At 39.6% G+C, this 25,428-nt stretch overlaps 1 protein-coding gene across 3 annotated transcripts in view; it reads right to left on the bottom strand.

Annotated features, from left to right (window-relative positions):
• EPB41L4A (erythrocyte membrane protein band 4.1 like 4A) overlaps positions 1 to 25,428 on the bottom strand; it is a 263,653-nt gene that overhangs the window by 50,689 nt on the left and 187,536 nt on the right. For all 3 annotated transcript variants that reach the window (XM_049647720.1, XM_049647721.1, XM_049647719.1), the window contains 2 exons: positions 25,117 to 25,194; positions 19,820 to 19,941 (listed from right to left, as the gene is read on the bottom strand). In XM_049647720.1, coding sequence (XP_049503677.1) covers positions 19,820 to 19,941; positions 25,117 to 25,194 — 200 coding nt within the window. The remainder of the gene's footprint in view (positions 1 to 19,819; positions 19,942 to 25,116; positions 25,195 to 25,428) is intronic.

Consider the following 25,428-nt stretch of genomic DNA (forward strand, 5'->3'; position numbering starts at 1 on the left):
AAAATAAACAGTAATGAATACACCTTGGACAGAGAAAACAGTGGTTTCAATTAAGAGCTCCAAAAACGATCACTATAAGGAATTTGACATGGATTCAATATCTGAATTTTGTTCCTATTTTGGAATTCTGAAATGGAAAGGTAAGACTGAAGACATATTAAAAACATTAAAGGTAAGTTCATGTCGGAGCAACATTCAGAATCCAGGCATTAGAAAGTTAGTTTGGAGCCTACAGAAAATTTCACCAGATATGACGAATGGGACAAAAACCAGTTCCCCTGAATCACCCCATGTGCTATCAGACATCGGCACTAGCTGGTCATTGTCTATTTTGCCATGACCATTAATAAAAATTCCAAGGGCAGACTCCCTAAGTTTCAGGCACAGATCTGAGATGGAGCTGCTTCTCAAACGTGAACTCCATGTGGTGTGGCCCTGGGACAGTGGCAGGAAGGATTGATTCATTTGTGCTCTAGACAGTGGGTGTGCACCAACATTAATATTTTTATTGTTCCTAATAAACTTGTTAAAAATGTGGTATTGTTTCAGCAGCTATTACGAAGTTATAACATAAATGAAGGGACATTCATGTACCTAGGGTTGTATCCCAGGCTGTGGCGGGGGGGGGGGGGGGGGGGACAGAACACAGCAGAGAGCCCAATACCCAGTGTTAATAACATGAATGGAAGCAGCACTAAGTAAAGGTGAACATCATGTGAACCCAAGTCCTGTGTGACTAGCCTAAGAATAAACCCAGGTTTGCTCCACTTCTCATCTCTTTAGACTGATTAGTCTTTTCTTAGTTTAATAACCAATCACCTCAGAGCAAGTGAAGGTGCTTATCATGTTTGCCTGTTTCCATCCATCTGAATCTTTTTTCCCCCTAATGTTTGAGAGAGAGAGAGAGAGAGAGAGAGAGAGAGAGAGAGAGAGAGAGAGAATGAGCGGGTGAGGGGCATAGAGTGGGGGGAACAGAGGGTCCAAAGCAGGCTCTGTGCTGACAGCAGCAAGCCCGATGTGGGGCTCGAACTCACAAAATGCGAGATCATGACCTGAGCTGAAGTCAGATGCTTAACTGACTGAGCCATGTAGGTGCCCCTACCTGAATCTTCTGAAAAATTAATAAACAGGTAGATAAATAAATCCAGGAATATTTTCAAATAGCTAAATTTTAAATGATGTATGTGTACATACTTTCTAAACAAACCAATATCTGGTTATCTACACTATCCAAATAATTTTTGAGATGAACACAAGATGGATGTTTTTCCAAAAGAATTTCAGGCAGGGCACCTGAGTGGCTCAGTCAGTTAAGCATCTGACTTCAGCTCAGGTCATGATCTCATGTTTTGTGAGTGAGAGCCCTACATCGGGCTTGCTGCTGTCAGCACAGAGCCTGCTTTGGGCCCTCTGTTCCCCCCTCTCTATGCCTCTTACCTGCTCATTCTCTCTCTCTCTCATTCTCTCTCTCTCTCTCTCTCTCTCTCTCTCTCTTTCTCTCTCTCTCTCTCTCAGTCTGATTTTGGCTCAGGTCATGATCTCGTGGTCTGTGAGTTCGAGCCCCGTGTCGGGCTCTGTGCTGACAGCTCAGAGCCTGGAGCCTGCTTCGGATTCTGTGTCTCCCTCTCTCTCTGCCCCTCCCCCGCTCATGCGCGCGCTCTCTCTCTCTCTCTCTCTCTCTCTCTCTCTGTCAAAAATAAAACATTAAAAAAATTTAAAAAGAATTTCAGGGAAAAAATCACATACGTGCTGTCTCTCAGACATTCAGAAACAGTTTAGCAAGACTTCTTCAAAACAAATTATGTGACTGTCAGGACTATTTTGCTAACAGTCACAGGACTTTCATATACACAGCATAAATAAATAAGGTATTGGCAGTAATACAATATAATTCGTGGTTCTTTTATATTCAAAACAGTGACTACTAACTAAAAACCTGTAGATATGTATTCCCTTTGTCTTTAATAATAGGGTCTTAAAAGTCTCATGAGGAAACAGACTACAGGCTACTTACAGACTACACACAAATGCTACTTACAAGCACTAACTTACTGGGAGCACTTCTGAAGTATCCCCTCATATAACATTCATATGCTAACTATAAATTACTCTTTTCTATTTGTGGATGTAGCATTCTTTAAAAAGCCCTAATTAGGCAGTAATTATTAGCTTTCTTTATGTTGTTAAAGATGCACTTAAAAGTAATAACTATACTTTTAGAACACTGTATTTTAACTAATTAGGTCAAATTAGTGATATGTTGTCACACTACGATTTGAGAAGAAAGCTAGGCAATTCAGTAAAGCTAGGTTGTGTTGGGTTACTGAAATCTGCAAAGGTGAGAAAGGTTACACGTTATTGAGATTTACTGACTTTCCATGTTGCTGACATGCACTACTATTTTCCTTTCCCAAGCTTCTTCCCCCCTTATCAAACCACCTTTCAGAATCATCCCATCTACATTAGCTCAGATGCTTGCACTACAGAGAAGAGGTGAGCTGACAAACCCATCACATTAAAAGGCTAGTATTTTCATGTATTATTGGCCACGCAATAGTTCTATCTCATTAATTTTTTTTAATTGTTTGTTTGTCTGTTTATTTAGAGAGAGGGGCAGAGAGAAAGGGAGAGAGAGGTAATTCCAAGCAGGCTCCCTGCTCTCAGCGCAGAGCCTGACTCAGGGTAATGCAGGGCACACAAACTCATGAACCTAAAATCATGACCTAAGCTGAAATCACAAGTCAGATGCTTAACCAACTGAGCCACCCAGGCACCCCAACAGTTCCATTTTAAAGAGGAAAAAGGAAAGCCAAATATTAACTAAAATACTTAATTGATCACAACGGAATTTGAGGCAGTGTCCTAGGAGATATTTTCAGGTTGGAAAAATCTTTTTCTCCCACTCCTTTTTCACTGTGTTATAATGGACCACACACACACACACACACACACACACACACACACACGTGAAATACGAACAGTTTAACAAAGTATTATAAAATGAATGACTGTTTAACCACTATCTACTTTAAGAAATAAAACACTGAGGGCAATTTTCCTGCACTGCATAAATCACTCCATTTGGAGCAATTCTTTCTTTTAGATAAAGCCAAACAGTTGTTTACCATCCAAAATATCTAGACACATGAATTATGTATATATTTCATAAAATATATTTTTAAATTATTTTTAAATTATTAATAAAAGTTAATAAGGCATCAAAATCTTAATAAAATGAAGGATGCATCACTGTACCGCTTCATGACTGTTAACATAGTGCTTTACACATGGTGGGGTATCAGTGAAGGTCTACTATAAAGGATGTATTCGCTTCTATTTTTTCCACTAGAAGGGAAAATTCAGGATAATGATGCTATTTTGTAGAAGTGTCAAAACTAAGTTCAAAAAAAACCTGTATGTGAAGTGCAACACAAGGGACATGTAGCCATATCCCACAGGACTAGGCTACTTTTTAGAGTTCTGAAAGCTACCTTCTGCCATAACTCACTATTCTTTTAAATGATGACTACAGATGATCTATAAGAGATCAGTTATTGGCATATGGTTATTAAGGTGCCTCGTAAATCTGTATTTTATTTTTTTAATGATTATTTTATTTTTGAGAGAGAGAGAGAGAGAGACAGGATGCGAGTGGGTTAGGGGCAGAGAGAGAGGGAGACACAGAATCTGAAGTAGGCTCCAGGCTCCGAGCTGTCAGCACAGACCCTGACGTGGGGCTCGAACTCACGAGCTGTGAGATCATGACCTGAGCCAAAGTAGGACGCTCAACTGAGCCACCCAGGCGCTCCTATATTTTATTCTTAATGTTAATGCTAGCAAGACCATTTACACAGTTAGGGGCATCCAATTCATTATATATATTGTTCACATTAAAAAAACAATGGGCTTTGGGGTGCCTGCGTGGCTCACTTGGCTGGGTGTCTGACTCCTGATTTCAGCTCAAGTCATGATCCCAGGGTTGTGGGATTGAGCCCCACCCTCAGTGTGGAGCCTGCTTAAGATTTTCTCTCTGTCCCTCTCCCCAACTTGTGTTCTCTCTAAAATTAAAAAAATTTTTAAATAAAAGGACAACGGGCTTTATTTCAGGAGGCTAGTCACATTTGGTAAAGTAGGCTAATCAGGGGATTGCTATAGTTTCTTAAGGACCCAAATCTAGCTCCTGTCATCATTTTTGTCTCTGGACTGTTAGTCACTATAGGTTAATATGGGTCCACACAGTTCTCTACAGTTTACACAACACTGCAATGCAAGTGTCCAATGCTTTACGGTACCTTCCTTGTTCGTTTTTTAACATGTTATATGCGAACGTTTCAAGCTTGTGTGCATCAGACCATGACCAGGCTTTTGTGTGGTTTGGCTCTGTTCACGTTTGAGTGCCCTCGTCTTAAATGACCCTTGCCTTCAATTCAGGAAGAGTGGCTGTCAGAAACAAAATCAACTTTCCCAGGATCTATTTAGCTACTTGATCTGGGGGAAATTCTTAAAAGTCATTCCTGTGATGTCAAAATTTGGTGATGGATATGCACGGATCTTCAGTTACAAAAACACTTTGCATTTTAATAGTATTAGGAATCTCACAAAATTTGTAGCTCAAATTGACACCTATCAACCTAAATTAAACTTTTGATGTCATTTAAATGTTGCCAATGCTTTTAATTTACAGAGTAGGCATGAGGATAAATGTGTGACATTAAGTGAAAAAAGATTTTTCTAAGCAAGTGACAATGCCTTATTCTGTTATATGAGGGGAAGGACAAATAGCCAATTAGTAAAGCAGGATTTCAATATATAAATGATTTAATTTTAAGAACACTCAAATATGATAAATTTGTAAACTTTTAGGTTAAATTTTATCCAATTTATTCACATTTTCTTATCTAAATTAAAAGATAAAAAACCTGGGGCGCCTGGGTGGCACAGTCGGTTAAGCGTCCGACTTCAGCCAGGTCACGATCTTGCGGTCTGTGAGTTCGAGCCCCGCATCAGGCTCTGGGCTGATGGCTCGGAGCCTGGAGCCTGTTTCAGATTCTGTGTCTCCCTCTCTCTCTGCCCCTCCCCCGTTCATGCTCTGTCTCTCTCTGTCCCAAAAATAAATTAAAAACGTTGAAAAAAAAAAATTTAAAAAAAAGATAAAAAACCTGTATCTGATGCTTAAGACAATCAGGGCAGATTACAACTGTTACCAATGCAACAGATTATGTATTAGGTTCCAGTAAAACTCATCTGATTTCATATTGCCTAACCCCACGATTTATCATAAGAAATGTGATATTCATGAATTAAGAATGAGCTTTTAATTGGAGATACAGTTTAATGTTATAGTTGTTACAGTGACAGTACAAAGTCACTATGCCTTGGTTTCACCAACTTTAGACTGAGTACTATGGAAAAAACGGCAGAAAGCATAGCAAGTTAGCAAAATAAGACATTTTTTCTAACACCACAAATTATGGTCAAACAGGAGAATTTGGCAAAACAGCCACTCATTAAATTAGGCAAAACAAGGGGCAGCTGGGTGGCCCAGTCGGTTAAGCGTCCGACTTCGTCTCAGGTCATGATCTCTCGGCTCCTGAGTTCGAGCCCCGCGTCGGGCTCTGTGCTGACAGCTCAGAGCCTGGAGCCTGTTTCGGATTCTGTGTCTCCCTCTCTCTCTCTGACCCTCCCCAGTTCATGCCCTGTCTCTGTCTCAAAAAAAGTAAATAAACGTTAAAAAAAAAAAAGGAGTTTAAAAAAAAAATTAGGCAAAACAAAACTGAATCTTGAAACACAAAATTTGGAAAATAGAAGTGTTTCATCATCTAGTGGCTAATTCTTTAAAGTTCAAATGCCTGACATCAGCCCATTCATCCCAAACAGGCAGCCAGATTCCTGCTTTTTTAAGAGTTTCTTCATTCAAAAAGCCCAAGGGTGGTATTTAAGCAGTTACTGCTTTAGCAAAAACATAGAGACTTTTAAGACACTGATTTTGCTACATGTCCACTGCAAGATCAAACAAGGCATTCTGCTAAAAAGCTGAAGGCTAGATTATAAAGAATTGGGTGTGGAGGAGAAAGATGCTAGGAAAATATGTCTACACATGAAAGATCGTTTCTCTGGTTGGTCTGCTTCCAATTTCTCCCTCCCTGACCCAGTACTCTCCTGGATCTCTCAGCTTTCCTCATCACCAAAATGATCACCTTGGGAGTGTGAGCTGGGTGGAAATGAAGGCATTGCATCCTCTGCTCCTTTGGCGGAGCTACCAAAGTACACACTGAGAGAGACACAGTGTGTCACAGACATCCTTCCTCGTGGGTCAGAAAGGCAGGTTCAAAAACAAGAAAGGCACTTCTGAACCTGCGAAGTCATCTGCTCGGCCCCTGAGGTCCTCGGAGGAGAACGAAAGCGTTCTAGCTAAAGAACTTGTGATCTACACCTGTGCATGCTGGAGGGGCTGTGAGACATGGTAGCAGCAGAAGGGTGCCATCTTTCCTTTCAGCACCCATGGGCTCAATGACAACACCTATCTGTGACTGGCTGGCTGTAATTAAGAAGTGGCAAATCTCTTAAATACCAAGTTTTCTTCTTGTGATAGGAGGACACAATTCAAGGGAAGAAGACTGAGTAAACGCTCACATCCAATCCTGGCAGCACTCTTGCATTCCCCCCCACCCCTTCAAGGGGACCACACAATTTAGAGCAACACACAGCAAACCTTTTCCAAGTCATCTTTTTTTTAAATTTATTTTTAATATTTATTTATTTGAGAGAGAGAGAGAGCGCATGCGTGCACATCATGGTGGGGAGGGGGCAGAAAAAGAGAGGGAAACAGAATCTGAAGCAGGCTCCAGGCTCTGAGATGTCAGCACAGAGCCCGACACGGGGGTTGAACTCGAAAACCACAAGATCATGACCAGAGCAGAAGTCAGACGCTTAACCGACTGAGCCACCCAGGTGCCCCTCCAAGTCATTTTCTGTCAATTTATCTCACCTGGTGCAGCAGGTGGACCATTCCATCTCTAAAGTTGGTTCTGCTTCACAGGAATATGCTAGATCCCTGCTTTAGAGGTTTTTATTTGATGCAAGTATAATAGAATATAAAATATATATGAAGTACATATCATTATATGTAAGAACTGCCTTAAAAAGGCTTCTTTAGCTAAGGTAAAATTGAGAAAATTCATATTTTTTTCTGCCTCATAGTTTGAGCTCAGATCTAGGAGGTCTTAACTTGGAATTCTTTCAGCTTTTTACCCAGTACAAAAGAATCTGAAAAACTACTGTCCCCTAGTGCATGCTTCTAAGGTGATATCAAACATTTTTTATCAAAAGTTTTATAGTTCCAACTTTTTATGGTGACAAATGGTAACTAGATTTATCATGGGGATCATTTAGTAATGTATAAAAATACCAAATCACTGTGATGTACCCCTGAAACTAATAGGATAGTCTATGTCAAGTACACTTGATTTAAAAAAAAAAAAAAGTTGAAACAATACCAATGTACGCCATTTGCAGGATACAGAAAATATTGACACTTTAAAATGGAATTGTGTCACAACTCTTTTCAATGTATCCAATGCAATAAAATACCATAGAAATTGGATACCCACAGTCACCCGTTTTAAAAATACATGAAATGAGTTTACATTTTGGAAATTTCATGGCATTCTTTATTCTCCTTGTATTTGCATTTCAATTCCACCTCCTCCCAAAAATTTATCCCAAAGTAATACATGTTGTACCACTTGAAAGTTTTATTCACTTCTCAATGACAAAAAATAGAAATAAATTTAAGTTTTATAAAGCTCTAGGTGTTAAAAATTTCTTCTGAACTAAGCCATTACAATGATTAATAGATTATTAGTATACCAAAATAATGTTGAAAAACAATTAAGAGTAAAAAGTAAACTTTTGTTGGAAAGTAATTCTTAATGAGATAAACAAGGTAGTTTTGTTTTCCCAACAAGGACATAGATCATATGCCTTCATGACTATTATTTTGTGCTGGAATAAAATAGGTCGGCAATAATTCCATTCCTGTTTTTATCTGGATAGATTTCAATGCTGAGAAATCTTGTTCACATAAATAAGTAGAGTTGTATGTAAAGAAATTAAGACACTACTATGTGTCTAGTAGTGATACATACCTAAAATTATTTCAAATGCTCTATCAGGTGACAAATCAATTGGGTCTTCCTCCAATTTTGTCCAAAGTAAAAATGAGGAAATGACTTAGCAAAGGAAGTCATTAATAATTAAGGCCATTTAGTTTCCAAACACCAGCTCAGGAGGTTTTTAACATTTAAGGACAAAACAGTGCAATGGATTCTGGATGAGGAAAAGGTCTGCCTTTCTTTCGGACAATGGGAAATGGTCCGCTGGTAAAGGGCAGGCTGGAGAGAAGAGCCAGCAAAGCAAGTACACTACGGCAGGCAGATTCCCGTCAGGAAAGAGAATCTGAAAGGCGACTGAATCAAAACCGTCTGTGCTCACACAACCCTCAAGAAAGTCCTCCTGGGGCACCTGGGTGGCTCAGCCAGTTGGGTGGCCAGCTCCTGATTTCAGCTCATGTATTGATCTCAGGGTTTGTGACATCAAGCCCCGCATCTGACTCTGTGCTGACAGCATGGAGAGCCTGCTTAGGTTTCTCTCTGTCTCACTCTGTTCCTCCCCTGCTTGCAGGGGTGTGTGTGTGCTCCACCTGCCTCTCTCAAAAATGAATAAATACCCTTAAAAAAATAAAAAATAAAAATAAAAAATAAAGTCTTCCTGTACTCTCTTCACCACCAGGAGCTGCATACCTCAGCGTGAAATCTACTGCCCTAATCTAGCCAGCCTTCAAAATCCACTTCCTTCACAATAACATCATAGATTTTACCCTCAGCCGTAAGCAAATTATCCTAGTGGGCACTTGAACTTTTTCAGAGTGCCACTCTGTGACACTTGATACATCCTGCCCACACGTAAGTACATCTTTTACCTCCCTAGTCTGACAAAATGGCTAAGTCTACAAGAGTGGAAGTCCACTTATGTCTCAGCTCTGCCAGTTTACCCATGGTGTGATCTTGGACAAGTTAGTAAATCCCTCTGGGCCTCAGGTTTCTCAACAATAAAATAGAGATATCACCAACTACTTATATAGTGGATATGAAGATTAGATAATTTTTTAAAAAGTGCTTGGGATGCCTGGCTGGTTCAGCTGGTGGAGCATGAGATTCTTGATCTCTGGGGTCATGAGTTCAGGTTCCACATTGGGCATGGAGTCTCAAGATGAAAAATTTAAATAATAATAATAATAATAATAAAGATGAAACAAAGAGAAAGTGCTCAACACAGTGCTTGGCTTTGAATAAGTGTGACATAACTGCTTTATTATTTTTATATGACTAAGTTCCCCCTAAATCAGGGGCCAGGTTTTATTCCTTTCTCTATGCGCCACAGAAAAGAGTCTCCACTGAATGTTTTTTCCAACACCTAACCAAGCAATTCAATTCTCAGAGGACAATGACTGGGTAGCCTGCAATTTAACTCAATTCTCATGCTATCAACCTGGAGATACTGTCAGATCCCACATGTTAAGGGCTGAATCCCTCAAGATTGCCTCCTCGTCAGATTAATTTGCTAGAGGGGTTCTCAGAACTCAGAGAAACAGTTTACTTACAAGATCACCAGTTCATTATAAAAACTCAAAAATGGCCAAATGGAAGACATGCACAAGACAAAGTATGAGAAAGGGGCTCTGAGCAACACTCACTGCATCTCCACGAATTCACCAACCCCTCAGAATCCCATCCTTTGGGGTTTTATGGAGACTTTAGTACATAGGCACAATTGATGAAGTTGTTGGCTATCAATGATTGAACTCAATCTCCAACACCTCTTTCCTCTCCAGAGGTCAGGGGCTGGGGCTGAAAATCCCAACTCCTTAATTATGGCTGGCTCCCCTTGTACCCAGCCCCCATCCTTAGGGACTTTCCAAAAGTGACCTCACCAGTAGGTTCAAAAGGGCTTGCTATGAATAACAAAAGATGTTCCTTCACCTCTACTGCTCTTATCATATAGGAAATTCCAATGGTTTTAGGAGCTCTGTGCCAGAAATGGGAATAAACACCAAATACATATTTCTTATTATAAATCACAGTATCACAGGTCTTATGTCAAAGAGGTGCTCAATAAATTCTTGATGAAGGAAAAGGGAATGGGCAACTAAGTATCATTTATGGTAACTCACTAGAGCTATGATATTTAATACACCATAGGCCTTTAGTTTTGCTTGCTTTTCTAATTTGGGTAGCTATGCGTGGAATGCTAAACTTAACTCATGGGAAGAGTGGAAATATTAACATTTTAGAGAAAATCTAACCAGACTTGCCATATATTAAATCTTTTACAGAATGAAAATAAACATCAGCTTCAAGGCAGAATAAAAAAGGGTGCCAACTAAGGAAAAGAGCCATGAACATACACCTGACTATATGATCTACGTGATGTGCCTTGCACTTAAGGCTGTTACTGCCTCTTCCCCTCTTTGCTGGGCAAAATGTCCCAAAGAACTTAGAAGCAGACTGACTTGCTGCTTCTTTATAAATTAGCAGAATGTACTGTCTTCTCAAGAATATCTGTAGATTTAAAGAAGTAAGGAAATCATGCAATAGTAGGAAAAACCAGGGATGTATATTTTCAAACAATTCAAGGAGTTTCACCTTCTTTATTTTCCATTTACTTTCCAAATATATGCTCTAAGGTACCAAACACATAGATTCAAACACTGCTCTTACAATCTGTGTGACCTTGAGTAAGTAATTATTGTTTCTGAGCTTCGGTTTCCTCATGAGTAAAATGAGAATATCACCCACCTTCCTCATGGGATTACCAAAGAAGTAATGTTATCCACTGTTAAGGTGCAAGGAAACCAGACCAAATTAGGGATTCAACTTAAAGGACACCGCAGGACCTCACAAAGTGGAATTCATGGCTCCTGTGTCCTACCCCCATTCTCCTCTCAAAGCTGCACGGTCCTTTGGTGTTTCTCAGCGACTCTATTCTTTCCCTGCAAACCCACTTCTTTGTTCATGGGTGTGCCTGGCACCTGGGCTGTAACAGTAGCCCCAAAAGTGGTGGCTCTCCACAGCTGACTCATCTTCTGGGCTCTGATTCCAGCTTCTCAGGAGAAGGAAACCGGGTGGTTTCCTCAGGTGCCCCATTCTCACCCCTGGAGAGAGGGGAGGGGCAAGACCATTGTTACAGAGGGATTTCCTGTCACCCCTCAGGACACTTGGTTCCAAGATCCACATAGCGCATTGTTCAAAGTGCCAAACAGGACACCTGCTCCAGGAAAGGTGGTTCCTTTTTGCCTGCCTCCCCTGCTTTCCCTACACCAACCAAAATAATCCTGAACTCCAGGAACTAATGCCAACCATTTTTCACACCGATACCAATAAGTAAGGAGAGCAGATTACAGAAATCAATCCCAGATTTCTCAAAGTCTGAAGAAGATGCTGACAGAGAAATCACTGTGAATTCTGAATCTGGTAGTAAAACAAAGCTGTGAAATCCTCAGATGTTGTCTGCCTAAGAAATCTATCTCAAAACCATCTTAAACAGTTGACAGACACCCTTGAACCTCCATCTGTGTAGAAAGATGGGTGAAAAAGCAGAAAAATTTACCTAAATGGTTTGTAAAGTCAAGGCAGAGCCTTAGGAGCTGTGACCACAAACAACTGCGAAGGTGGAACCAATTCACACTAACTTCTACAAGAAGTAGGTTCACTAAAGGACTAGTCTTTGGTTATATTCAGAAGTCAAAGGCAGAGACAAAGCCATGCAAAAACCTGTCCAGAAAGGCCTCTATTTGTACCTAGTAAGATAACACTTTTTTTTCTTTTCAAATATTTATTTAAATTCTAGTTAGCTCACATACAGTGCAATATTGGCTTCAAGAATACAATTCAGTGATTCATCACTTACACAAAACACCCAGTGCCCATCATAGCAAGTGCCCCCTTTAATACCCAGCACCTATCTATCCCATCCCCCACCCTCTTCCCTTCATCAACTCTCAGTTTATTCTCTTTGAGTCTCTTATGGTTTGTTTCCCTCTCTCCCTTTTTGACATCCTCCCATATATTCATCTGTTTTGTTTTTTAAATTCCACAAATGAGTGAAATCATATGATATTTATCTTTCTCTAACTTATATCACTTAGCATAATACACTCTAGCTCCATCCACATTATTGCAGGTGGTAAGATTCCATTCTTTTTGATGGCTGAGTAATATTCCTGTGTGTGTGTGTGTGTGTGTGTGTGTGTGTGTGTGTCTACACACACACACACACACACACACACACACACACACCACATCTTCTTCATCCATTCATCAGTCAATGGACATTTGGACTCTCTCCATAGTTTGGCTATGGTTGACAATGCTGCCATAAATATCAGGGTGCATGTATTCCTTTGAATCTATATTTTCGCATCCTTTGTGTAAAAACCTAGTAGTGCAATTGCTGGATCATAGGGTAGTTCTATTTTGAACTTTCTGAGGAACCTCCATACTGTTCTCCAGAATGGCTGCACCAGTTTATATTCCCACCAACAGAAGATAGCACTAATTTCTAACCATGAGTTAACCAAAGAGGTAAAATCCAGATTCATCTGGTCAATTCAGACTAAAAGAACATCTTAAAAAGCTGTATTACTGAATTGCTTATTGCAATTAATTTCATTCAGGAATAGGAATTTCATTTGAACTTAAGTTTTATAATTTTTTTTAATGTTTATTTTATTTTTGACAGAGAGAGAGAGAGAGAGAGAGACAGAGCATGAGCGGGGGAGGGGCAGAGAGAGAAGGAGACACAGAATCTGAAGCAGGCTCCAGGCTCTGAGCTGTCAGCACAGAGCCCGAAATGGGGCTCGAACTCACAGACCACGAGATCATGACCTGAGCTGAAGTCAGACGCTCAAATGACTGAGCCACCCAGACACCCCTGAACTTAAGTTTTAAAGAACCAGCTATACTTCTGTATATAAAAGTATACAAAAACATTGTATATTTCCAAGGAGAAAAATGTATTTTGTGATCTGGTAAGATATTTTCAACATCTTACAGGTTTCTGAAATAATGATTAAATTTAAAAACTACTCTAAAAAAGCTTTCCAAAATCTTTTCTCATATTTGGTCCTTTTAACACTATGACAGAGAAGCCAGAGAGAAGAAAGAATTTTAGGAAGAGGGATCTTTAGTGATTTTGTACCAGTTCCTTTATTTTGTAGATAATGAGATGAAAGATCAGAATATGGAATGATGGTTGTAGGTCACAGCCAAGTTAGACCAGGAATTCAAATTTACTCAAATTGGATACACTACACATTTTTTTTTTCCTCCCACTGTACCACATGACTTCCCAATGCAACTGTTTCAATAATCAGTTAAGAGATAATCTAAGACTCAGCAGGAATTCTTCCAGTCCAGGTGAAAAAGAAGCAGGAATCACAGATCTGGATCATTATCTCAGTATATCGATCAGCTAATTCTTATTTGTTACCTTGAAGAATGAATGTCACAATCACACACTCTCTAAAACAAAGTTAACACTGTTAAATTTTCAGGAAATCATCTCCAAAACCAGCCACATAACACTCCTGGTCAGAATGCCTTGTTCTAATTCCCTTGTATGAGAATTGATACTAATTTCTTCCCTTCCTGTCTTCTGCTGACCCTCACAGGATAAGCAAACACTCCACGATTCCCATCAGGTGCACAGGAAGGTGCCACAGTCTTCTTCCAGACATTCCTCAGAGTGCCTAGTGATTCTCATCCAGATACCTCCAGGTTCCAGAACATGCGACACTCAGAAATCACTTCACCTCTTTGGGCCCGCGTTTCCTTATACACAACACAAAGTGACTGTCTTACACCTCATCTCATCCAACGACTCCAGGCCCTCCTATGAGCTCTCCTCCTCTGAAACCAAGTATGCTCTCACTTAGTGACCTACTCTATTCTATTAAAATGAATGTGTCTTATGGTCCTTGCCTTAAAGATTTGGGTTGTATCTGTTACAACACAGTAGACATTCCTAACATTTGAATTTTGTATGATCAGTCTTGTACTGTTCTGTTACTTTTCCCATAAATTATGATGTATGTTTCCTAGCATAGGAATCAGTGTCTTCCTCTAAGCTTTTCAAAACTCTATTAGAAACGTGAATGTGCAAATGTGTTTATTCAAAAATAAATTTAAAACAAATAACAAAAACAAAACAAAACAAAAAAAAAACCAGCAACAAAAACCTTTTAAAATACATTGCTGATTGCCACAGCCCAGTTGGGCTTCTGCTGATGTCATGTCTCACACAATGTGCTAATCAAAGGAAGTACTTAATAAATGATTATTACTTTCTTGACATTACTATTTCTCAACAGCCCAGAGCTATATACTGTATCAATGAACTTGTACTTCACTATGTTAAAGCATTTCTCCATCTGTCCTGCTCTGGGGTGCACCCACGTCAGGTCACCAATAGATGCTGGTCAGCTACCCATGTGTTAATCTTATGCTGCAGGGGCCAGAGCTGTGCAGCACCCACCGTCCCCTGGTGTTGGCCAACTGACCTACTAAGAACAAAGTGCTTGTGCTGGGAGTCATGGAGTGTTGAATCCAATTTAGTGATGCTCACAGGGGATGCTGGAGCAACCCGCAGTGAACTCCAGGGACAGGTGGGTTCATACCAGCTGTCAATCAGAGGTTCCAAAGAGGCAGCCCTCCGTGTCACATCTGGCTCTCAGGAAGGTTCCAATTTAGCACACAAAAGACTATCTTTAAAATGAAATTGCCACTATTCAAAATTCTGGGAAGTTTACATAAATATCCACATATTATGCTTCCCTTAAAACACTGGATGCTTGGCAACTCTGGGTCCACTCCCCTGCACAGAAACAAGTGGCTTGGCCTGAGCAGTAGCTGTCTGCTTGCAGACTAGCACAAACCAACCTCGTTCAAAAGTCATTTTCATCACCCCCAGGCATTGTGTTTGCAGCGTTTCCCACAGATGCTGAGTGAGAATGCCAAAATGTCACCGGATCTTGCTTTTCAGTCGTCTGAAGGCTACACTGCAACTATTTATTTCTCTGTTCGTCAGTGTGGTGCCGTTAAGAACCTAAAATGCCGTATCAGACAATCACAGCATTGTTTATCCATTGCAAATGGATATGTTTCTTCACCCAGTACTTTTCTTACAGCTAATTATGAGTTATAGCCAGATATTGTCTGTACTGCCTACCTATAGCCGATTCTCTTCTGACAGGAACCCACCTATGTGGGTTGCCAAGACCTTGTCAGAGAAAGGGCTGTATAAATATGCACTTTTCCTTCCTGACCTCTCGCCTCCTGCTTTACCCCCAAGCTCCCTCTGAGGCCATGCAGATCTGCAGGAATGCTCTGGCTCCCTGCCCTGGCGCTGAGCTCCTGGGGTGGAGCAGCAGGCAGGCTGGGTGCAGGGCTCTTGACTCCGGAATGCACTTCCTCATAGAGGTGCCAAGGCCTAATCTTGGCGGATTCTAAACACAATGGCTTTTTAGCTACCAGGGCATTTATTATTTGTGACTGAGAGGTGGGAAAAAAAGTGTTTTAAATCTCCAGACAACCAAGATGCAAGTTAAGGGGAGAAATCACTGAGTTTGTCTGAAGTATTTTAACTTAAATAAAAGAATGTCTTCTATAGTAACGAATCATGCACCATCAATTAATGTTATAAACTAACAAAAAATGAAAGCCTCCTACCACAATTAGTTTTTTATTATTATTATTATTATTATTATTATTATATGTAAGTGTTAAACGAGGTGAGAATCTATGCCAATAACTCCTGAAACTATAGTTCTCTAAAATTTTGTTTTAGGGAGAATATCAGCAGAATTTAATCTATGAAAATTAATAGCTGGCCTGTTTAGAGTAGAAAGAGAAAATCTATCTTTTATTTAAACCATAACTCCAGGCACGCCTGGCTGGCTCAGTCAGTAGAGCATCTGGCTCTTGATTTCAGAATCATGAGTTCAAGCCCCAGGTTGGATGTAGATATCGCTCAAATAAATAAAACTTTTAAACAAATAAATAAACCATAACTCCTTTTTGTCAAATACAGTACAATCTAATCAATCTCTTCTACATCTCAAAATCAGTTTTCTGTTGATCAAAATTTAACGGTCAAAATTTGTAAATGAAAATTTAAGTAACTGTGGCGTCGTAATTTAGTAAAGTAATATTTTTATTCCCCTTTGGTCAGTAAAAAGTAATTTTAAAAAAGACAAGACTTATTGTTCCTTTCCGGCCCAGCCACCCATGAATGGGCCTCAGGAATAGGGAGCTTCCGAGGGAGAGGGTGCTCTGAGCAAGCTGGGGGTGTGGGAAGAAAAAGTAACAGTCTGGAGAAACTGCCTGCGATGGTGGGGAAGGGGACAGAGGCCAGAGGGCTACAGCGACCTGACCTAGTGACCTGCAGGCACTCTCTGAAGCATCCCCTCCCCCAGGCAGCAGAAACTTCACGGAGGACTGCCAGTGAGGTCTCCGCGCAGGCTTGACCCTAAGCACAGCAGGCTCTCAGGCACGCCAAGCCAAAGACCCCTCCCTCTCATACACACATCCCAGCCCAGCTTCGCACAGAACTGCCCACCTTCTTGGGGCCTGGCTGGAACAAGGAGCACAGCAGTGACTAATGTAGGTGAAGACAAGAGGACCCTCTTCAAATATTCTGCTCCAAGTCTGAACCCCACCATGACCTGAGAAATAGGGCATGGCTGAGACTGGGTCACCACCAGCTGGGTTCAGCTGAGGCTCCCAGTAAAGTACATTTGAATTAGAGGAAAGAGAAAATGGAAGATTTGAGAAAGCAAAAAAACATTAATCTCTGCCTCCACCACATTCTCCCCATGTGTGTGACAGCAACTGTGACACCTCATCCTAGGCATTTGCGAAGTGATCCTTCCCTACCCAAGACAGTCACACAGTCAAAGGGAGGGTCCATCTCTGGATCCCAGAACACATCGCAGTTTTGTGGAATCCAGACTTGAAAAGTCAGACTAAAAGTAATTCAAAATCAAAGTGAAATGTGTACACAGCAAAGTCTGACTTAGTTTCTAAACACAGCATTGTTTAATCCTTTTTATGTTAAAAATGATGAAAATGAACCATTGTTTAAAATACATGTAATAAATTAGCATGGATGTTTAAAGCTATCACTCCATGGAGATTCACTTTAGTTATATTTATATTCTTCAAAATTTCAAGCAGCTTAAACCATCTAAGAACTAAAGATTGGTTGAATAAATTATATGTCTATCCATCTGTGTAACAGAAAATTATATAGATGCTAAAATGGTGCTAAGAACATTTAGAAACTTATTAAAACATATCCGTGACATATTATTAAATAAGAAAAGCAGATTGTAAAAGACTACTATACTGCTTTTGCAGAAAAGATATACAAACAACTAGAAAGCTACGTAATAAGTATTAACTATCAGGAGAATGGAATTGAATATGAAAGATTTTTTTTCTTTTGGAAGGAAAGGTTCTAAGTTTCTTAACTTTTCTAAAACAAATGTGTATGCATGTATGTATTTTTAAGCAATCGCTACACCCAACGTGGGGCTTGAACTCAGGACCCTGAGATCAAGAGTCACATGCTCTACCAATTGAACGAGGCAGGCATTTATAATAATAAATGCATAATGTGCTGCATTTTAAAAAGGTCTCCCAGATGCTGAGAGGCTGTCCTTGAAAAGCCTGGGTGGTACATTAACCACACCCTTATCCCCTACCAAGAAAAGAGTGTGTTTTAATGCAACACAAGATGAATGAGGGGTGTGAAAGTCCAAAATCATCCCCTGGGGTTGTTCTCTGCATACGCCAAGAGAAAAACAAAAATAAAACCAAAAACCTTTGTCCCTAAATTAATCAGCTTCAGTATTTGGGCTTCCAAGGAGAGCCACACACCCCCACATATACAAAAAGCGTCACAGAGGCAATTATCTTTGTAAGAGGATATGAGAAGAAAAGGAGCAAGGGAGCAGGTTTGTAAACAAAGCATGTATGATTCCCACGTCTTGAGTAGAATGCAATGGTGATTTGAAGCAAGACATGCTTTTGATAGTCTCAGTTGGTCTCACTCATTTCATGAGGTACAGCAATTCAGAAACAGCATAGGATTTGAAAGTTTGCTAATTGTACCACGTTGTATTTGATCCAAATGGAATTTCAGACTGCTCATATACAAAGATAAATAGAAATTATTAAGATAAAAATATTAAATATTACAGGTAAAATTTTTATCCTAAGTTACCTATTTATTATATAATCTTGGACAAATTTGTCCTTTTAAATCTTAGTTTCCTCATCAGCCAAACAGGGAAAACGATAATACTTCTGTGGCAAAGTAACCTATTGCAAAGTTAATTCATGTCTTATTTTGCCACTGCAGAACCAACAGAAAGAATTTAATTTCCTCCCAGCTCAGTGATGGGGGGAACCTACACTCAGATTTAATTGGGCTTCGAAAGAGTAAGTCAGGTGACACTCTCACACGGGGAGCAGTAGAGCAGAATACTTTCCTCAGAGGCTTGACATAAGGATTAAACGAAACAACAGATGTCACAATGCTATGTCAATTGTCATGCAATGCTCAGATAGAAATTACTGTTATTAAAAATTCCCCTCACTTGCCACAATATGGTAAAAACAAAAACCAGGAGATCTAGGCTCTTATTCCAGCCCCATACTTCTCTAGATGCTGGAACTATGTCTTCCTCATCTGTAAAATGGGAACATACTCTGTGCCTTGCCCTACCTCACAGGGCTATGGTGAGACTCAAGCTTAACAGTATGAGAAAAGTCCATGGAGCATGTTAGACAAGGGGGACCTATAGGTAAGACATAAACCAAACTCAGTAACGTCACTTTACAAAATAATTCTGTGAGTTCTGAGCATTGAACATGGATTAAAACTGATTAGGTGGTTTTATTACAGAAGTAGTCTTCATTTAAAACAAAAATTTGAATAACCCAGCTGTCCATCAAAAACAGAATGGACAAAGAGAATGTCATAACAGAATACTCACAGCAAGAAAAATGAATGCACTTTCGTACACATACAGCACTGATGGAAGCAAGACACAAACAATGTATGCCATGGTCATTCATATAAATTATGTTAAAAATAGGCAAAAATAAACTTGTTTGTTTGGGGAAGTCTGCACGGTATTGAAATTCTAACAAAAATTAAGGAAATAACTATCATAAAGTTAGATGGGGATTTTCTCTGGTTGGGAAGGGAGATGGTGAAGATATAAATAATTAAGCTAATAGGAAGGACTTTGGGATTACAGGCTATATTAAATTTTGTGTGTGTATATGCAAGTATACATACATATGCTTGTATGTACATTGTAAACACTTGTCTATACACATATTTCACAATAAAAAACCAACAATAAAAATCCAACTGAATTCTGTATAGTTTAATTTATATCAATACTGTTACTTTTTTTAAAGGACGTTTGGTAAGAGTTTCAGTTCCAATCTCAGATACATCAAACTAAGAAATTACTCAATTACTTATAGTAACTTATTATATATAAAACTTACTATTTTTAATTTGACCCTGAAGTTACTTATAGTAACTTCTAATTGCTTGGACAGTTTCAGGGTCAAATTAAAAATCCTACTTAACAATAAATGAAACTACATGGCCATAGTCACCACCTGAGCTTATCTTACACCACCACCCTAAAAGGAAATGCAAGGTTACATCAGTGACTCACCAGCTGGCTGTGTTTGTGCTATTCTCTTTGGGTAAGTCTTGCTTCGACTTCGTGCCACATTCTGATCTGGCCGAGGAAGTTGAATAGAAAGGTCTCGACTCATTTGCAACGCTGTCCTGCCACTTGGAAATGCAACATTTTGGTTAACACAGATAAAACCACACAGTCACAAAATTAAACCACGGCTCATTCACAATATCTACACAATATGCACAAAGAAGAAAAACAACACAGAGTCACAGAGGCCCTAAGTATATAAGGGTTTTCAATTGATTCTCATTGCAATATTAACCAAGGCAGTAATATTAAATTCTAATATGAGAGTCTTAGGTTAGATAGAAGGACAATCTTTCAGAGGCAGAAATTTATTAAAGAGGTTAGGTTTAGATTTAAGTAGAATGAGCTAGAAATAGAGGATACTGATGGTCTTCCAGCTCTACAACTAAATAATAAATTACGTTGGGCTAAATTATACAATAGCAACGATTCTACATGAATCAACATGTCACTAGGTTGTACTTACACAGCAAGTTGTAAAGCATGCCCCACAGGATGGCTTGGTATGATTTTTCCCCGAACCCTGCTATGGCACAACCATTTATTAATGCTCACCTCACCTGTGCCAGATCGAGTGCCCAGAAAGATTTAAAGTAAGCCAAAAGCCCACGCAAAGTGCTGCCTCTCTAAAGAGTCTGAGGATGCAAGGTGAGCTTTCCCTGGGAATGGACTAACCTTCACATAATTTTCCTGAGGATTGGTGTGATTTTGTTTGCTGGATTTCAGTGAACATTCATCTTACTGAAAAATTACTCCACAGCTGCTGAATCTGAGCCAGTGAATGACTCTGACTTTCACACAGGAAAATATCATTTAGGTACAGGAAAAATGAATTTTTGTATGTCTAGTTTGATTCATCACAAAAAGAGCCCACGTATGGGAGGGAAAAGGCCATTTCATGGCCCCAAATCTTATTCCTCCTACATTTACAGGATAAATGGGATAAAGAGATGAGACTTATACAAGCAAAATTCACCTCCTACACACTTCTGTGAAAGTTCCCCCTTCTTACTACCCCATCTACCTTTATTAGAAATAAAAGGATGCTTGAAACACTCATCAAAGTGGCTCCCGTCAGGCCATCTAGGGACACCACTTGATATGAGCTACCATGGCAGGCTCCATCTGTGTGTGCCTCATGTTCAAGAGTTGATGGGAACCAGCATAGAGAATGGGAGAAAACCTGTGACAGGTTTTCTTTTACTTGAAATTTAACCTTTTTTTAAAGGTAGTACATAAGGTAGCACAAACAGCAACATCTCACTCCTAAAAGGCTAACAAACAAAATTCCATATAAAGAGCAGAATTCCATTATTATAAATGGTTTGAAGCATAAAGATAAGAGCTACTTACAACAGACTCTGTTATCAGAAAGACTTGAATACTGTATACTTCATTGCAGAGGAAAAAATATTTGCCCTGAAAATACAACCCAGCATGTGGACCCACTGTGGCATTTTATAATGAGATTTTACTTTACCATTCAATTTTCCCTCATGGCTTCTCTCTCAGGAATAAAGGATAATGAGAAAATCATATTACAAGATTAATAAAACTAAGGTCCAGAAACATAAACTGATCTGCCACAGCCTACACAGGACTTAGAATGAGCTTTCTGACCTCCAGCTGGTTGTTGTGACATGGCCTGGTGGCCTGGGAGAAAGGGAAGAACACTGAACCATTTGGTATGACGTTACAAGCCCAGTTTGTTTCAATTAAAAAAAAAAATTTTTTTTTTTAATGTTTATTTATTTTTGAGAGAGAGCGAGCACATGAGCAAATGAGCAGGGAAGGAGCAGATAAAGAGGGAGACACAGAATTTGAAGTAGGCTCCAGGCTCTGAGCTGTGAGCACAGAGGCTGATGTGGGGCTCAAACCAATGAGCTGTGAGATGTTGACCCAAGCCAAAGTCGGATGCTTAACCAACTGAGCCACCCAGGTGCTCCACCAGCCCAGTTTAAAACACAGCTCTGCTCTGTGTGGTCTTCAGCAGATTCTTTTTAAAATCTCTTGGAGCCTCATTTTCCTCATTTAAAATATGTATTTTTTTTAATGTTTATTTATTTTTGAGAGAGAGACAGAGCACAAGCAGGGGAGGGGCAGAGAGAGAGAGAGAGAGAGGGAGACACAGAATCCGAAGCAGGCTCCAGGCTCTGAGCTGTCAGCACAGGGCCTGATGTGGGGCTTGAACCCATGAACCGCAAGATCATGACTCTGAGCCAAAGTCAGATACTTAACTGACTGAGCCACCCAGGCGCCCCCCACACACACCAAAAAAATTAAAATATATTTCTAGTTGAGGCGCCTGGGTGGCTCAGTAGATTGAGAGTCCAACTCATGACTATAATAAAATTATATCATAATTTTATATATATACACACACACATACACACACACTTATTCAGAGTATTTCCTAGCGGAAATATTCTTGTACAGTATTCTTACTATTTCCTTGCAGCAGAAAGTACTTGATGAAGAGAGAGATTTACAGTGTAAAGTATAAGAGTTCCGATGCCTGTCTAGTGGCTCTCCGTAGTGGCCAGAAAGAGCTTCTTCACCATAATCACCACTTCCCTGCCTCCCCACACGCTGGCGCACACACTCTTGTCCTTTGCGAGAAGTTTTTGAGGGGCTCAGAGAAAGAGATACCAGTGTATCACAAAGTACTTCATCAGTATCTATTTTAAATTATTGCTATGTGATAATAAAACAACAACAAAAGAACTAGACTGATTGCAGCTCTGTTTTCCCACAAATTTTGAACTTTTGAGACAACTGGCAGTCATGTATCACTAAAAATGTCAATTTTTTTCCTTCTTAGTAATTCATTTTTCTAAGAGATGTTGGAATCTTCTTGGAGTTCTGTAAGCCCCACGATGGAGGGAAGAGAGCAAAGACAAGAACTCTTCTTCCGTCCCACACACACCAGCAGAAATACAGACACACAAAGCAGGCAGACACCCACACTCACAAACCACAGCCACCTGTTCTGCTCTCCCTTATCCCCCATGCCCCAAAAGCCTGAAGGGTGAAGGAGGGGCTGCCTGTGTTTCCAGGGCTCTGCTTGTATCCCATGGGGCCTCCAGAAAGGAGTCTCAAGAAAGGAGTAGGCATATGATGTGTGTTAAAGGCTGGTTGTTTTTCCACTTTGACAATCAACAGTCCACGTGCTGGCAACCACCCAGCTGTCAGAGACCCACCTGGGCCTGAGCCTAGCTCTGGGCAGTGGGACGAAACGTCTTTCTTCCAGGGATGGGGTAATGTTAATGCTTCCTACATACAGACACGGAGATTTGGGTTTCATTACGACTTACTGGGGAGTTAATACCATCCACAAAATTAGAACAGATTTAGTGGAGCTTCCAATTCTGCAAAGGTTACCTTTAATTACTTTCTTGGAAGAAATGATATTTAATATGCAAAACCCAATAACTTTCTAATAATAATTCCCAGTAGCCACAACATTTGCATTTCAATAAATTTAAGAAATCAGGTATGGGTAAATTTGTGGAAACCAACTACAGCATATGTTAAACAGCATAATTACAATTTTAATAGCATGAACACTGACAGATGCTTTTTCACTAGCTTTACTTCAGTGACAAGAAGATAGATTTACACATTCTCTCTATAAACCTCAAAATGTTTTATGCCCCAACATGAAAAACAGCCCAAATACTATCAGCTCTTCTCAATACAAAAGTAAATACTCTTTCCTTAACTACATCACTATCTAAGGAAGAACCTTGGTAACCTGAAGGTTAAATTTTTAGGTATCAATGAATATTTTCTTTTTTTTTAATTAAAAAAAATTTTAAATGTTTCTTTTGAGTGGGGGGGGGGGGTGGAGAGGGGCACAGGGAGGGAAACACAGAATCCAAAGCAGGCTCCAGGCTCCGAGTTGTCAGCACAGAGCCCAACACAGGGCTCAAACCCATGAGTTGTGAGATCATGACCTGAGCCAAAGTCAGAAGCTTAACCGACTGAGCCACCCACGTGCCCTTCAATGAATATTTTCATTCAAATACCAAGAATATCTCTCTAATACAATAACAGTTAAGTCTTGGGCATCAAATGAGCAAATAACCCAAGTGAGTAATACATAATGGTAACGCACTGAGCATTCACTATTAATCACTCTTTTATTATCTCTGGTTTCAAATTCAGAACCAAAAAAAAGTGGGTTGAAAAAGAGGAATTAAAATCTGGCATACCACTGTCCTGCCAACAATGACTTGGCTTTGTCTCCTAGGTAAGAATTTCATTTAGTGCCATCTCCAGTGAACTGAGAGAACAGTATCCCACTTCCAGAGTGGCATTTGGGCACCCTACTTGTTTTACAGGGCCTGGGACCTGCTTCACTGGAGCTCTCTAAAGGCAGAAGTAGTTAGATCCAATTCTCTATATCTCTGGGCACCCAATCCAATATCTTGCCTTGCATATCACAGGCTCTCCACTTAACAGACGAATTGAAACAAAACAGTTCTTTTTCACAACAAGAAGGTTCCCATTTTTAATGCCGGTATTAGAAAAAGACCCCATCAGGCTTTTCCTGTAACATGCTCAGGGTTTGCCTAATAGTCAAAGCAAGGGCTTTGGAGTTAGACTGCCAGGGAAGGGACCACTTTCCTGCTTCTTGGCTAGGTTACCTTGAAAAGTGACTTGTGTCTCTGAACCTTACTTTCCCCATATATTAAGGGGGATAATATTAAAAAGGCAGGAATTATTCAATGAAGCAATAAATAGAAAACATTTAGCACAATACATGGTACTTAGTAACTGCTCAGTAAAGTTTAGACATAATTGTAGCTTATACACTTAAGCTTTATGCTGTAGGAAACACGCTTTGATCCACAGTATAAAGTACACATTGTGTTACAACAGGTGATTGACTGAATGGTCCTGAGAACACCACTCAGCTACAATTCAGGATATCTACTTTGTCTCATAATCACATCATTAGAAATAAAGTGATAATTGTATCAAAATGAATTTCTGAAGATCATAAGCTGTACTACATTCTAAAAGTCCTAAACTTAACATAGCTAATACACATATTAAATAGGCTGTTTTTGTCAAGAAAGTTTTAATAAACTGTTACGCTTTTGAAATTCACTGGCAGAAAAATAAAAAAAAAAAAATTTAAATCATAAACTTTAGTGTGTGTGTGTATGTGGACAACTGAATTAAATATTTATTCACATGTATATACCCTTCCCCAAAGAAAAAATGTCATTTACCTATACCGGTGCTTATAACTCATGGATCCAAACTTGCTGAGTTTTCTTGACAATGAATTTGATTCATTTTCTGGCATTCTAATAAGTTTTTAAAAGAAAATTAGATAAGGATTCATAAATACAGGTACTTACACAACCCTTGAGCAAAAGCTATGTAGAAAATAGAGTGCAACATTGTTTCACAGCTAGTCGAAATATTTGAGTTATTGTACATATTGGCAGGAAATAATTACCAGTTATTTTAAGCTAATATTTGAAACACAACCATGCTCTAGGATTTTATGTATGTATGATATCAGAGTGTTCATAGTT

The sequence above is a fragment of the Panthera uncia genome (genome assembly GCF_023721935.1).
Source record: "Panthera uncia isolate 11264 chromosome A1 unlocalized genomic scaffold, Puncia_PCG_1.0 HiC_scaffold_17, whole genome shotgun sequence".
Lineage (NCBI taxonomy): Eukaryota > Metazoa > Chordata > Mammalia > Carnivora > Felidae > Panthera > Panthera uncia.